Raw genomic sequence first — 14,497 nt, 5'->3', positions numbered from 1 at the left:
CTTATGTTGTTTCCACCGTCTCTGCAATAAGTGTTTTAAAATGTCATGTGTACATGTTATGCAGCATATCTACTTTTCAAATTGTCTCCAAATTAAAGGGGCATTTCACCAACTTTACACATAAAGTTCAGTTACCCATGGTAACAGCTGTGTAATGCCTAAAGGGAGCTTTCTGAAGTTTGAAATAATAACCCTGTTTGTGTCATCAGGGTTATCCTGGCATGGGCTTGAGACTTTCTAAGAACAAAAACTCTTACCTTATGATGGGTGTGGGGTTTCAAAGAAGTGGGTATTTAGCAAGCAGAGAGGGTCTAGTAAGGGATGATGCTGAGCTGCATCATGGGAAACATTTCTGAGGCTTGAATCATCAGGATATCTCAATCCCTGCTGCTTCATTTTAACCATTTAAAAAAAAATCTCTCCTTTGGCTCCTTCAGCTTAATGGAATTGCAGTACTAAATTGCTAGAGTAGCCCTTTGAAGCCTTTCCTGTATGGAAGGTGCTATATAAATGTAATCTCCAATTTAAATATTATATTAAGTTCAGACAGCGAACACAGTCTAATCCATAGTTAGTACAGTCAGGTATATTCCAGAAGATCCATGTGTGTTGATGCATCTCACTAAGTCAAAACCTGCCTTAAGTCAGTGTTGTGAAAAGGAAGTGAGGATTTCACTTCAGATTACTTTGTTTTTATGTCTCTCTCACAAAAGAGGTCTTGATCCCAGTGAGACTTCCTGATTAAATAAAGCTTAACCAAGTAACACCACATCAAGAGGTGGCAAGAGTCTTTGAAAATTTAGCTGCTGCCACATTTAGCTCACTCTGTTTGGTTTTAATGGATGCTATTTTCTCTCTCCATTGAGGACAATGGAAATAAATATTTCATACCTTGATTATGCTGTCTACTGGAGGATTATTTGTTTCCTCTTGCAATGTTTTGCCCTCCAAATTAAACATGGCTTTGAGCATATTTTTGATTTGATGTTTGAAAAGTGACTGTGAAAAAAATTCACTCTAAGTAAACCCGAGCTTCTATCTCCTATCTGTATGTATCAAGCACACCTAGCCTCAGCACATTTCCCCAATAATGTAAATATATATGTAAATAACAGCATGTGTGATCCGGGGAAAAGGACAGCCATGCCACATCAGGGTGAGATGTCAATCAATCCAGGGATGGAAAACATGGCTGTGCATTTGATAAGCAGTGTACTCCCTGAGTTGTGTCTCTGCATCCATGTGTAAATATCAAAATCGTCAGCAAAACACGCTGCGTGCTGCTTTTTACCTATCAAGCGGTCTCTATGCAGGTGAAGTGCGAGCCAGATGAAAAATTCAAGACGTTATTTACTGCTGCTTCAACTATGTATGAGGGGAATAATAAATAAATCCACAGCAAACGTCTTACGAAGATTTAATGTACATTTATTCTTAACACGTGGAACATATAGTATAAAGATTTCATACTGAATAAATGATATTCATTAAGCCAAAAAAAGGAAAAAAGAGGAATTTACATCAAGTTTTTAGCTACATCATCTGAAATACAAATATGCAGAATCCGCATCACTGGAAAAAAAAAATAAACAAAATAAACAAAATTAAAATGGTTTCTTCATCAAGGTCTAGTTTGTCATTTATGAAGGAGCTCAAATGGAACCGCAGACATGATTTTTGTTATATTCTCTACACCCAGACTGGAGACAAACTGAAACTTGAAGTTGTGTTTGTTGGGGGTGGCGTTGGACAGCAGCTAAACACCCCCTGGAGCGCGATACGAGCAGGGTGAGGCGCCGAAGTAACGGAGGAAGGGGTGGGCATCAAGTAATCACATGGCGTACTTGATGCAGGGAAACTTGTAATCGTCAAAGATTAAAAATGGTGAAGAGCAACAGAAGTTGAGAAAGAGAGAGAAGTGTAATGTACAACATCATATATACACTGCAGCTTGGACTGCATCTAGAGTTGAGGACCAGTCCTAAAGAGGTGACTTTTTAATATAAGGGTCAAGTCATACAATCAAGGGACAAAGAGAAGAGGTCGGGGTGTTGTAGGTTCACCATACTTTGGGGGGAAAGCCGTTTTCTCTCTCGACATTAACTAAAACTGTTTTTAAAAACTACAGTTTGCTGCCAAGCCAGCGTATCTCAGTGTGAAACAGTATTATTACAGTATGTTTACAGTTTTTAAGGTGTACAGTACAGAAAAAAGTCCTACAATCTACTGCACAGGCCTCCCATGTCAGATGTCTGTTCACAGCCAATAATGTGGTTCCTGTGGGGCTGAGTATATAGCATCCAAAGTTACAGCAATTATACCACACCACAGTCCGTGAGTCTATGTAGCCTCCAAACATGAACCATAATATTGTTTAGTCTGTACCCTCTTCTCCCTGCCGACCCCCAGAGGGAGAAAGCGGGCACATGTATCCCCCAAACTCACTGTAAACGAGACAGCAACTTTGGTTACAGTTTTTTCTTTTTTCTGGAGATTTTTCTTTTCATTAAAAAACAAGTCCTTTTTCCGCAGGGCAGCACACTCTGTCCTATGCCTGGGTCCCAATCTGCTCTTCTTTGCCAGTATCTTTCCATTTCAGGCATTTAAAATCCACAGCTACTTCATGATATTCCTTCCTTTAGTGAGAAGCAGGGGTAGAAAGACAGTGGAATCCGAGGTGATTTTGCATAAATTAAAAAAAAAAAAAAAAGGACAGTCAGTTTTGCTCTTTTCACTCACACGCAACAGACATACACACACGCGCGCGCACACACACACGCACAAAAAAAAGGGGGTGAGGGGAACGGAAAGAGGCAGAGCTGAAACCTCCCCACGGCTGTCATGACTGGCCAATCAGAAACAGTACGTCACAGATCACTTGGGACACCAGAGAGTTCATAAGTGGGGACACTGAGATGTCCAGTAGCCGCGACTCGTACAAAGTGAACTCCGAGTGGTTCTCCTCTACCTTAGCCAGGGCGTGCAGGGCCCGGGCCGCCCGCCGCATCATGTCCACACTGGTGGGCTCAAACTGCGGCCCACCCTGCATTTGTAGCAGGGAGCTCTGGCTCTGCTGGTACTGTGTGGCAGCTAGGCTGTCCTCCAGGAAGCCCAGTAGGTTACCTACACTGCCTTTCTGCACAGCAATAGCCCGCGCTGCCAGGCTGTCACCCTGGGCTAGATTGGCCAACAGGACTACCGCCATTTCCCGGCAGACGGCCACCTTGCGCTCACCGACCAGACGCACCAGTGAGCCGTAGAGCTTCTCCAAGCGGCTGAATGGCGGCGTTGCCAGAATGAGGTCGACGTTGTTGTCCTGGATGCTGAGCTTGCTGAGGGTTTCAAGAACCAGTCTCTGAGGGGAAAGTGAGCCATGGGGCCCCAGTGTGGGGAAGGGGTCCAGGGCCTCTGCTGAAGGGCAGACGGCCCAGTGGAGCAGGCCATCCAGCAGTGGCAGGCATATACTCTCTGGGTAGATAGAAAGGTCCAGCTGGCCTGAGATGTTCGCCAGAGTGACCAAGCAGTTCTCCCTCAAGACCTCGAGGCAGTCCCACCACCATTCGTCCCTCTCACAGCTCACGCCTTCATCCTCCTCCTCCTCCTTCTCGTAAGTGACCGGCGCCTGTTTACGTTCAGGGTGCCTGTGGTGGAGCAGCACCAGGCGGCCCAGCAGCAGCAAAAGGCCTGGGTGTTTCGACATCTCCAGGTCGTTACCCGGGACAAAGGAGAGGCTGCGCACGATGTTGGAAATGCAGATGCAGCGCCGAGCTAGCGAGTCCTGCCAGTCAGACAGAGTGCTGAGTGGCGTTTCGTCCTTGCTGTGAGGCTCATCCTCCAGGATCTTGATGTTGCGGCGGCTCTGGAGGTCAGGGTTGATGCTGAATAGGTACTTGCCATTTTCCTTCTGTTCCTCTGCGCCTCCACGAACTACTTCCTCTGTGACTGACCCTGGGCGCGCAGAGAGTACGTCGTCGATGGTGGCAGTGACTGGTGCGCCAATGGGAAGAGGAGGAGAGGTCTTCTCTGCTGGAGACTTCTGAGGTTCAGAAGACTGGGGAGGCTGTTGCCGAGGCTTATCCTCCCCATTGGACTTGGATTTCTCAGGGTTTTCTGTTGCCGTCTCAAGCACCTGGACCTTCTTGCGGTTCTCAGTGGCAGTTGGTTTGTGTTTCCGCTGCTTGAGAAGGTCCATCCGACTCTCAAAGTGGGTCTGGATGTGTTCGGTAGTGTCACCCCCACCAATGCTCCAGTGTATCAAGCCGCTGTCAAAGCTCTGCCGCTGCCCAAGCTTGGACGAGTGGTTCACCAGGAAGGGATTCTTCTTCCGCACCACTTTGATAGGGAGTTTATCAAACTTGCTAGCCTGCTTGAGCTTTTCCGAGTGGAGGTTGGGGTCCAGGGAGGACCCTGAGGTAGAGGTATTGGGTTCCTTGATAAAAGACTCCCTCTCCTTCTCCTCTTCCTCATCCTCTGAAGACTTGTCTTTCTGGGAGCTCTCCTCCTCTTGTTTCACCTGAACTGTTAAGGTGGTGTCGGGATTGGTCTTTGATTCCTCTACCTCCTCGTCTTCCTCGTCCTCTTCGTCCGTGTCCATGTCCTCGCCGTCTGGCATTGGAATTTCATCATCAGAGTCCTCAGCAGCGTTGGGGTCTATAAGGGTGCGCTGGCCTGGGTCCCCTACTTCGTACTCCTTTAAAATGCCAAAGATCTCGATGAGGCAGCGTCGGAAGTACTCCACCACCAGCTCCAAGAATCCAGGTAGCTGAGAAACCACAGAGAATAGTCACCAAAACAATCCTTTGAACTCATACACAGTGAGAGTTTGTGTGGGTTTGTATAACTTACCTGGCATAAGTTGAAAGTAGAAATGCTGTTGTCGTCATACAGTAGTATGTTAATGGTGTCCAAGGCCCAGGTGCTTTCAGCTAGTAGGCCTGACTTGAGTGACATCATCACTCTCCAAGCTTCAGGAGTGCCTGTGAAAAGACAAAAACAGGATGCATGTGAACCACCGTGACGTGTTCAACCAATGGCAGGTACAGGTTCTCTGATCTGTGAAATCAAGTTTAATAGAGTACTACGTTGGAAAGGTTCTCAAAAAGCAGTCAGTAACATTTAATGTCTTCTAGTCCCTGTTATATAGTACTATTTAACTGTAGTCACAAATTGTACTTAGTGCTTATGCATATCAATTGAAAATATTAAGTGAGGCGTGAAATAAAAGTTCTGTACCAATGTCTTTCATGGTGAGCCGCCTGCGGGGCTTAAGGTGGGGTTGGGAGGCCTCAATAGAGCCTGGAGGGAAGGCCACATCTCGCCTGATCATGGGTTGCGGCACAGGGGCCTGGCCAATGTGTGAGGCAGGTACTGGAGGTCCAGCTTTCTGCACCTTAATGCCCGGATGCATGTAGGGGGACTTGCTTGGTGACGTCCTGCTTTCCATGGGCCGGGGCATGGGTGCTGGGCTCGACACCTGAGGAATGTGGTTCTGGGAAGTCTGGTAGGTGGATGGCAGGGGTCTGGTCATGGGAGGTCCAGAGCCACCGGGCCCAAACGGCGGCTGCCGCTGGTTGACGTGCCCGGGCCACTGGCCTTCGTGGTTCATGCGTTGGTCTGACGGCATCATCTCTTCTGAACGGTTCATGCCATGGTAGCCAGGGCCTTGTCCTGGTACAGGAGGTCCCTGTCGGTTGGGATAGTTAGGGTAGCCCATCTCAGTGCGGCCCTGCCACATTGGACCCTGGGGGCCATCAGGACCTGAAGGCATGGGGCTTGCCATCATCTGGGGAGGCATTGGAGACTGGGAATTGGGGCCTGCAGTTGATGGTCCTCGCTCCCGACCAAAGGGGAAGGGGAACTGGTTCTGTGGGCCTGGTGGTCTGCGTTCCCCTCCAGGGTACGCATTATACTGGTTATACATATCCTGTTGGCCCTGGGGCCCTGAGGACTGTGGTCCTGGCTGCTGCTGACCACTATAGGGGACATTGTACATTTCTCCCTCATGGCGCTTGGCAGGAGGACCATACCCTCCATCTACAGGACGCTTGTAGTTCTGTCAGCAGACAACATTCAGTGTTATACTTAACAATTAAGTATCTCTATACACTCATGCTTAGGAAAAGTGAATATTAATCTGCTAATCTGTTCAGCAGAATGCCAGCTTAGATAAGGAAAGTCGAGCCGTAACACCATAGAGAGTAAAACTATCTTAAAATGTGGAAATGTTAAAAAAGAGGGAATCAAGTTGAAATGAGAGCTTTGCCCATCGCTGAACAAAATGTTCTTACCGGTTGCTGCTGTGGATACATTCCTGGCTGTTGATTTGGGTATGGGCCACCAGGGGGAGCTCCTTGGCCAGGGTACTGATTGGTATAGGACTCATGCCTGGGAACAATAACAAAAAAGTTCACACCATCTTCCTTCTTTTCATTAAGAGAAATGACAATTTTAGTATAAAACTCCAATGCTGATAATCTTACCAAATGTCTTAGAACAATCATCTCTCTCCTAATTGAGACTACTTTTAGCACTGAATGGTACTGACCGTTGCTGTGGTGGAGGGCGGCTGGGTGAGTACATCCCTGTGTCAGCTCCAGAAGGCATCATGTTGGGCTGAGGAGCTCCTGGTCCCATGCTGCCGTCAGGGCCCATGCCTGGCTCCTGTCTATAAATCAAACAAACAACACACATCAGCTGATTTGACTTAACTGGCCATAAAAAAAGACAGAGGAACAGTACAGACCTGATCCCAGTCTTGTCATTGTGTGTATGTTACAGATAACATGATTAGGATGACAATTTGGAGGATAATGTAGTATGTTTACCTTCTGTCATATCCGTATGGGTACTGTTGCCTCTGGCCCATCTGCATGTTGCCCATGGGGCCAGGTGGGCCTCTGTTATACTGTTCTCCCATGCCACTGTTGGGGCCTGGTGGCATAAACTGCTCTCCAGCTTCAAAAAGAAAAACACAAGATACTGTTAGTTTCAGCTCTACCAGAACTCCTATACCATCTGTGTTGCTGGTTTGACTGGCGCTCACCTTTCCTCATGCCACCAAAGGGGTCCTTGTTGGACTCGTAGGGACCCATCCGACCCATCATCTCTGGGCCACCCATCCCGGGCTGGTAGCCCTGAGAGTTGGGGGTCATGGCATTCCTTCTGGAAAATGCCGGGTCTCCACCATCAGCAAAAGGGTCCTGAAGATTGACGCTACTCCTGCAGGAGGTTAGAAAAATGTTGATGTTTAATTCTTGTTGAAAGCAAGTAAACTGCCTGAGTGATTTTGTTAACATCACAGAAATACACTGTAGCCTCAAACTCATACCTGACACCAGGCATTGGAGGCATTTGTGTGTGTGGGGTGGATGCTGGGGTGGGGGGCTTCAGGTCTCCCCCCTCTGCCATTGAACTACTGGTGGACTGAGGTGTTTGGGGTCCTTGCAGGGATCCAGAACCAGCTGCAAAACAAAGATACACACATTGAGTGCTGGGAAACAACTATCAATCATCGGTTTGTAAAATTCAAAGATTCCTAAGAATTCAATGAACACCCCCTCTTCCTCTCTTCATCCCATGAAAGGTGAAAGTTCATGGTGAGGTGGGACATTCTTGTGGGTAGGCTACACACTGCTGGGGGCTTTCAGGAACACATACTGCTTTTGGCAATCCCAAAATTCTTGAGTGCTGCACAGAAGAACGCAGTTTGTGTCAAGCTAACTGGCTTTCGAGTGCACAGCCAGCAAAAATGTTGAATTCTTCAGCTCATCACAGCATGCCGACCCCTTTTACCCCCACTTCCCATCACCCCCCCATCTCAACCACTGCTGGGCTCTCGGAGTCACCAGGAAACAATGATCTAAACCCTGACTCTGACAGATTACTGCCTGGCCTTGGAGACAGCAAGTTGTGTATGTGTGCATGAGAGTGAGTGATTGTTTGTGTTTTGTGTGTGTGTGTGTGTGTGTGACTGTGTGAGAGAGAGACATAGTAGCACTCATCCTTAACTTCAGCTCAGGACTTCTCACTATTAGCACGCCAGTCTGATGACTCACAGGTTCCCATTCATTAAACTGCCACACACACACACACACATACACATACACACACAAAACACTGGGGTCACTGGCAGGTCACATTTATTCACATTTTCTCACATCACCCTCTCGCCTCTGTAGCTCTCTCAAACATACACACACATTAACCGGCTCACCCTCCTCTTCCTACCCCCCCCTCCTCCCTCTGGGCAGGGATTTCCCTCTACTAAAGATGAAGGGAGGAAAAGGGAGGGGGGAGGGGGAGGATCTCGTGAGGATGGAAAAAATAGCATGGTAGAAACAGAGAGTCAGAGAGAGAGAGAGAGAGAGAATTGTGTGACTTTTACACACACACATACACACACACTCAAGTCTCTTCCCCCCATTCATCATTTCTGGCTCAGTACTAATCTCCAGGGAGTGTTGCCTTGCCTCTGTAGCCCTGGGCCAGGCACCAGGCAGCGAGGACACGCCACTGACGGGGCATTGCTATCGCCAAATCACCTCCCCGCCCCACGATGCTGCTCGACCCCCCCACCCCCCCACCCACTCCCGGCCCTCCCCAGCTCTTCCTTCGTACTAACTAGAGGGCTGATGCCAGCTGACAAGCACCCTGATGTCTCCTGTAACAACACCCCGGCGCTGACTCAGTGCCCCGTGTCTGACAGCCTGGGTCTCGGCCAGACTGAAGCAGCACGTGGTCGGTCCTGGTGCGGTTGCTCCTGGCAGCTATAACAGGAGTCCCTCCAAAACAAACAGCTTCCAGGCGACAGCATGGTCCCAAGACCACACCCCCGCCCCCCCCGTAACCTCTGGTATGACTGACTGCCAGTTTACACACTGACTTTTTACCCAACATTAGGAGCTCATTCAAAGATTTGGCATGCCGGTTGCGTTGCTGTTCGCACAAAAAAAGACCAACGCGGGGAAGTCTGAAAGGACAAGTCTTTCGTCATGTCCTGTGCAAATGCCAAGGAGTACTGCCTGCCCCAAGAGATGTGGTCATGGAACTGTCCAGAGGATGCACTGCGCCTCTGAGACTTACAGCCACATTGCCATCATTTACAACTCCTCCAATATATGCCAAAACAGTGGTGATTTATGGAGGATGGCAGGCCCATACAGGAGATGACAAACGATGGTCTTTGATCGGCTGTTAACATTGCAATTAATAGGATATCATAAAATACACTAGTTTATAGGCAGATGATATGAGGCAAATAGAGCAAGGAGAATGTGATGAATTGCATGGAAACCACGCAGCACCCATGGGAGAAAGCGAAAAATGTAATAAGCTTTCATTCATTCAATATGAGTGCTATTTATTTAAAGGATGAAATAAACGGCGATGAGGTGCAGGAGGACGCCAGTGCTCACCTGGGCTGGGAGGCTGGATCTTCGGCTGGTTCTTTTTGGTGTCTGTGTTGAAGAAGTCTGGGGGCGGGTCCTCGCCTCGCTCAATCTTGCACTCGAAGGCGTACAAACACTGGATGTACTGTTTCTTGAGCGAACTGGCTGCGCTGCTCGACGTGCCTACGTTCAGGTTGGTGGCCAGCTCCCTCCACTTCTTGTTCTTGTTCACCTGGTGGGCGACAGAGGGAGGAGGAGGCTCAGAAAGCTCCACAGAGGAGCCTCATAAGAATAACTAAGCTGCCTGTTCTAATATTCAGATCAAATTCAGGAGGAATGCGGGCATACCTGGGTGAGGCCACCGATCTCTTTGACGGACACGTAGAGTCTGAAGAGATCAAGAGGCTTACGGCCCACGGCGGGCAGGTTGTTCATGCCCATGGCCTTCTCCTCGGCGAAGGCCAGGTATCGGTCCACCCACATCTTCCTCTCTGGCTCCGGGCCCAGCTCGTACAGACGAGTAATCTTCTCGTTGGTGATGGTGGAAGAGCTCGACTTCTACACAGAGCAAATGATGGATGGAAATTATGAGACGGGGGAAAAAAGATCTAAGGAACGTCAAGAATTTCACCGTGTGGTCTTAGAACTTTTACCTTTTTCGATTCAGGCTTGGGAGTCCCGTCCACTTTGTTGTTCATCTTCTGGGCAGGGTTCATTTTGTCCATGGCAAACTCTGTACTGGGAGCCATTCCTGAGACACGGGCATAAAAATAAGAGATTACCAGCCTATAAAACCATTTTATGTACTGGATTTCTAAGCTCACGGGAGTGCTACAACCATGTGATCGAGGCTTCAGTGAGGCCTTTACTCACCAGGGGTGTTGTTGGCCATGTTTGCTCCCATTGGGTACGGCCCTGGCCCCGCCTGGTTCATCATACCGTGCATGCTGTTCATGCCAGGGCCGTATGGAGAGCCTGTTCCCATCATGCCCTGGGACATGTTAGGGTAGCCAGGTGGCCTAGAGAAGAGAATGCTTGTTTAAGGGGGGATGCTGAGAAAACTAAGACATAACTAGCTGAAAGAATTACATCATTATCTCAAAAAAGTATAGATTATGGAGTTTGTCATCTCTTTCATGCCTTGCTGTTTGTTGCTGTAACAAATCTATGCTTTTTTCCTTGCCTTGTGTTCACTGGGCATATTCTGTAGGAAACATCAAATTACTTAATATGATTTTAGCAGTTTCCACACAGGTGTCTCTCTGTAGGCTGAGCTGGCATACTCGCTGGGGAAGGATGTGATTCACTGATCTCAGAGACCATCTCCTGCTCTCTCATTCTCTCCATTTTTTTTCTTTTTCTCTCATAGATAAGTTTGGTCGGCTGCCATCTACTCTGAAGCACACTCAGGCACCAACACACACACACACACGCACACACACACACACACACACACATACCAGACCGGCTTGCACGTGGGAAGAATCAATCATTTTTCATGGTCGCACAACCAGCACATACAAGTAAAGACACACAAACACACACACACTCAACTGAAAGATGGCAAAAAAAAAAATCTCTCCAGGCTCAAGAGTCTTAATACGCGCTGACCCTCGACAGTCAAGAGCTCCCTTATGACTCATTGAGACTGATGCAGTCAGTGGCTGTAAAACACCCACCTGTTGTGTATGGAGTTTGTGGGTCCATGGTGCATGGAGGGTCCGCCATCCTTCCTGTTCATGCCTGGAGGGGGACACATCCCAGACGCCACCTGAGGAGGCATGGCGCCCATGTTAGAGGCCATCCCGGGGCCATAGGGCCGAGCACCCATCTGCCCTGGGCCTATTCTACCCGGTGGCATGCTTCCGTAAGGAGCCCCGCTGCCCTGACCGGGCATGGGGTTCATGGAGCCGCCCATCCCGGGGCCGCTGGGATAGTTGGCATTGGGCATCCCTGTGTAGCCGGGCTGCCTGGGGTAACCTGGAAGTGTCACAGATGGAGAGAAGTTTAGATTTTAGCCTGCTACTTGCAATCGTCTGACTGTGTTTTATGGCATCCTGTTGTGCTTTTAAACTGTATTTCAGTTGAAAACAGAGATATCTGTAAAAGATCTTCTTCTCATTTCTCACTGACGAGATAAAGAGTTTCAGCAGTCCAGCTCTAAATTTACCTCTGAGCTGCCTGCTCTGACAAGCAGCCTGATGAAGCAGGCTTTATCTGGCCCTCGCTGCTCACTGCAATGACTCATAGCAGAACTTCTTCAAAGCCCACAGAAACCATCTGAGACTTCAAAGTGAAGTGATATAATTTCATAAATATAAGAAGTGAGAGGAGACTTCAAAGCCTTTTTCAAATCTGGGCTATCTATGAAACTGTGATGGTCGCAGGATGACAACTGTAAACTCATTCATAATATTTTTAGGTCTGAAAGAAAAAAAAAAGCCCTGCATGATATGACAGAGCAGAGTGCATCACTCGACACTGTACTCTCCCCTGTCCTCTACTATTTGGTTGACCAATGAGAGCCTTTTAAAGGAAAACACCACCCTGATGCCTCACCTTGTGGGCCATACTGGCCGCCCTGAGGCCCGTAGTTTCCCATGGAGTTGTTCTGGGGATAGGGTCCCATCCCACCATGCATCTGGCCTCCCTGAAGACTGGCGTGGAGATAAGGCGGAGCCAGGTTGTCCAGGGGACCCGTATGGAGGCATCTGAGGGTTACGCATGTACACTGAAGAGGATTGGAAGAGAACATCATTAGATGCACACTTCATCATTTGTAAAAGACCTCATGCAAAAAAAAAAAAAACAAAAACCAACAACTCAGCATCTGCTTAAACATACTGTTACATAACACATTATGTCCCTGTGTGAGGAACCAAGCTCTTCACTTCCTCACTAACACACAGCACCACAGTGTGTCTGTCTGCTGTTAGCCTCATTTGACCTGGCAAAGTAGACTACAAGCACATTCTTGTTTAAAGATATAGCCTGGGGGAGTGTTTACAGGAGGGAGGAATGCGTACAAATTCAAACAATCACACCTAAAAGCTGCGGAGGATGTGGCACACATTCTTACACTACTGGCCACTGAGCAGATAAGGGATTTCTCTGAAAGGTCTTTTCTCTTATGAGTGATTTGAATATTTGGACCTCTTGAAGCATGTCTCCACACTCACCCCTGTCCTGGCCCATGGCTGACTGGTTCATGGAAGAGTGCATGATGCTGTCCGACTGGACGCTGGGCGGCCGGGGAGGCATCTGATTACCTGCAGGACGGCAACAACACAGGGACTCAGGAACTTTGGAAAAATCTCACTGCCGTGGTCTTCTATAGTCTGCTTAAACTTGGCCATCAAATCAAAGCAAACAACCACTTTAAAAAAGGCCATGACAGCATCCCATCAGCTGCCTGTTACAGTGCTCCCCACAGTCAGTCTCCATGAGGCACTGGTGCCATCGTAACTTCTGTTTCCCTGCTGTCTAGATGGTTTACTAGCATCATGTTAGGAGAAACTTAATGTTCCCATCTGGCAAGTCGCTTCATGAATTACAAATATGATCCACTGTATTTGTGAGTGAGCAAGTTCTGAATTAAAACTCTAAATCTGTCTCCTGTTTGTTTACTGGATGTTTCACACAGCATCCAGCTCCATATACTGAAGGTGACACTTCTGTGAAAAATGTATTTAAATTATTTTGGCTGGTTAGGCATTTTTAGCAGGTATATTTTTTTCGTTCTGGCAGCCTTTGCAGGTGAGTAAATTACTGCCTTCAGGTTTTCATACTGCATAATGTCACTTGCTTTTGGTTATTGTCCTGTAAATATTTTGCATTTGTTCTTTGCCAGAAAGTTTCTGTCCTGTTATTTTACACACACAAACACTGCTACAAGGTATGCAAATAATTCTCTGCCAAGTTTCATCTTATCTTATTACACAGGAAATCTTAAGTAGAACATTTTGTGTTTGCATGAATATGAGACTGTTGTGTAGGTGCATTAAGACCAGACATGTTTGATAATGTAGTTTGGGCCTGTCATTACAAGAGTAAGTAAGTAAGACCACCAACAACATTTTAAAATTCTGATATACAGTTTCCATTACCTGGCACAGCAGCAGGGGACAGAGGGCCGGTGCGGGAGGGGGTGACGCTGGCGGGGGAGCCAACAGGTGATGGCGAGGGCCCGCGTATGCCTGGGAGGTGGGGCGAAGTGTGCGGAGAGAAGGGCGACTGGGCAGGGTTGCTCTGCTCGCCCTGACTGCTGGACACCCCTGAAGTGCTGACGCCCGGACTCAGGGCCCCCTCTGTGCCGGTGGGCAGGTCATCGATGGAGCCCGACAGATCCTGGAAGAAGAGGAGCGATGCAGGTTAATGATGATTTTTTTTTTTTTTTTTTAAGAGAAGTGATGTTCCACTCATTTTGGTTGTCAATCTGAGGACTTTGTTTCTAAATAATAATGGATCACCTTCAAAAACAAAGTGGCATTTTTTGATTTTCTATGTATTAAAAAAGTTCACTTAACAACAGACTGGATATTTAAACTTTCTGATAACTACAAAAACTGAGGTGGTAGACTTGAATATTACCAAGTTCATTTCATTTTCCTCTTTGGTTAAAACCATGAAATATGGTATGATATACGACTTTTCATTTTGTATGGCTTATGTGTTCTTTTAGCATCTAATTCATTCACTTTAAATCAACACTAATTCAAATATTATTTTATGCACCATTTCAACAGTTTGTAATGTAATATGACAATTTGATGGGAACAGGGTTATAAGAATCAAGGTTTACAAGACAAAAACCATCAATCAAACAGATAATCCTCTGCAGCCCTTTGGGGAAGCTGCAATTATGATGGAAAGTGGGAAATTAAGTGGAAAAACACATATCAAAGGAAAATCTGTGCGTGTGTGCGCGTCAGTGTGTCGGTGTGTGTAAGCGGGGATTGTAAATAAAGCCCAGTTTGGCTCAGACTTGAAAATGTGAAAAGCTGGAGAAGACAGCCGCTGCATTTAGAGGAATGTGAATCGTATTGAGGAGAAATAAGAATCATATTCAGGCTTTTTCCTGCACACTCTTGTAAGAGGAGGGTGAGAGCGTT

The 14,497-nt window shown here is 47.4% G+C and overlaps 1 protein-coding gene across 1 annotated transcript in view; it reads right to left on the bottom strand.

The window, feature by feature from the left end:
* Positions 1–1,412: 1,412 nt before the first annotated feature.
* LOC108900273 (AT-rich interactive domain-containing protein 1A-like) overlaps positions 1,413–14,497 on the bottom strand; it is a 50,388-nt gene continuing 37,303 nt past the window's right edge. Inside the window, 17 exon segments of the mRNA XM_018701251.2 lie at positions 1,413–4,762; positions 4,846–4,976; positions 5,233–6,052; positions 6,288–6,384; positions 6,545–6,664; positions 6,825–6,954; positions 7,043–7,218; positions 7,328–7,460; positions 9,414–9,618; positions 9,735–9,944; positions 10,040–10,137; positions 10,260–10,405; positions 11,066–11,366; positions 11,946–12,036; positions 12,038–12,117; positions 12,566–12,655; positions 13,493–13,733. Of these exon segments, the coding sequence (XP_018556767.1) occupies positions 2,840–4,762; positions 4,846–4,976; positions 5,233–6,052; positions 6,288–6,384; positions 6,545–6,664; positions 6,825–6,954; positions 7,043–7,218; positions 7,328–7,460; positions 9,414–9,618; positions 9,735–9,944; positions 10,040–10,137; positions 10,260–10,405; positions 11,066–11,366; positions 11,946–12,036; positions 12,038–12,117; positions 12,566–12,655; positions 13,493–13,733 (4,992 nt within the window). The 3' untranslated portion in view covers positions 1,413–2,839.

Source organism: Lates calcarifer, linkage group LG3 (assembly GCF_001640805.2).
Source record: "Lates calcarifer isolate ASB-BC8 linkage group LG3, TLL_Latcal_v3, whole genome shotgun sequence".
NCBI classification, from domain to species: Eukaryota; Metazoa; Chordata; class Actinopteri; family Centropomidae; genus Lates; species Lates calcarifer.
This window is presented reverse-complemented; position numbering and strand designations above follow the sequence as displayed.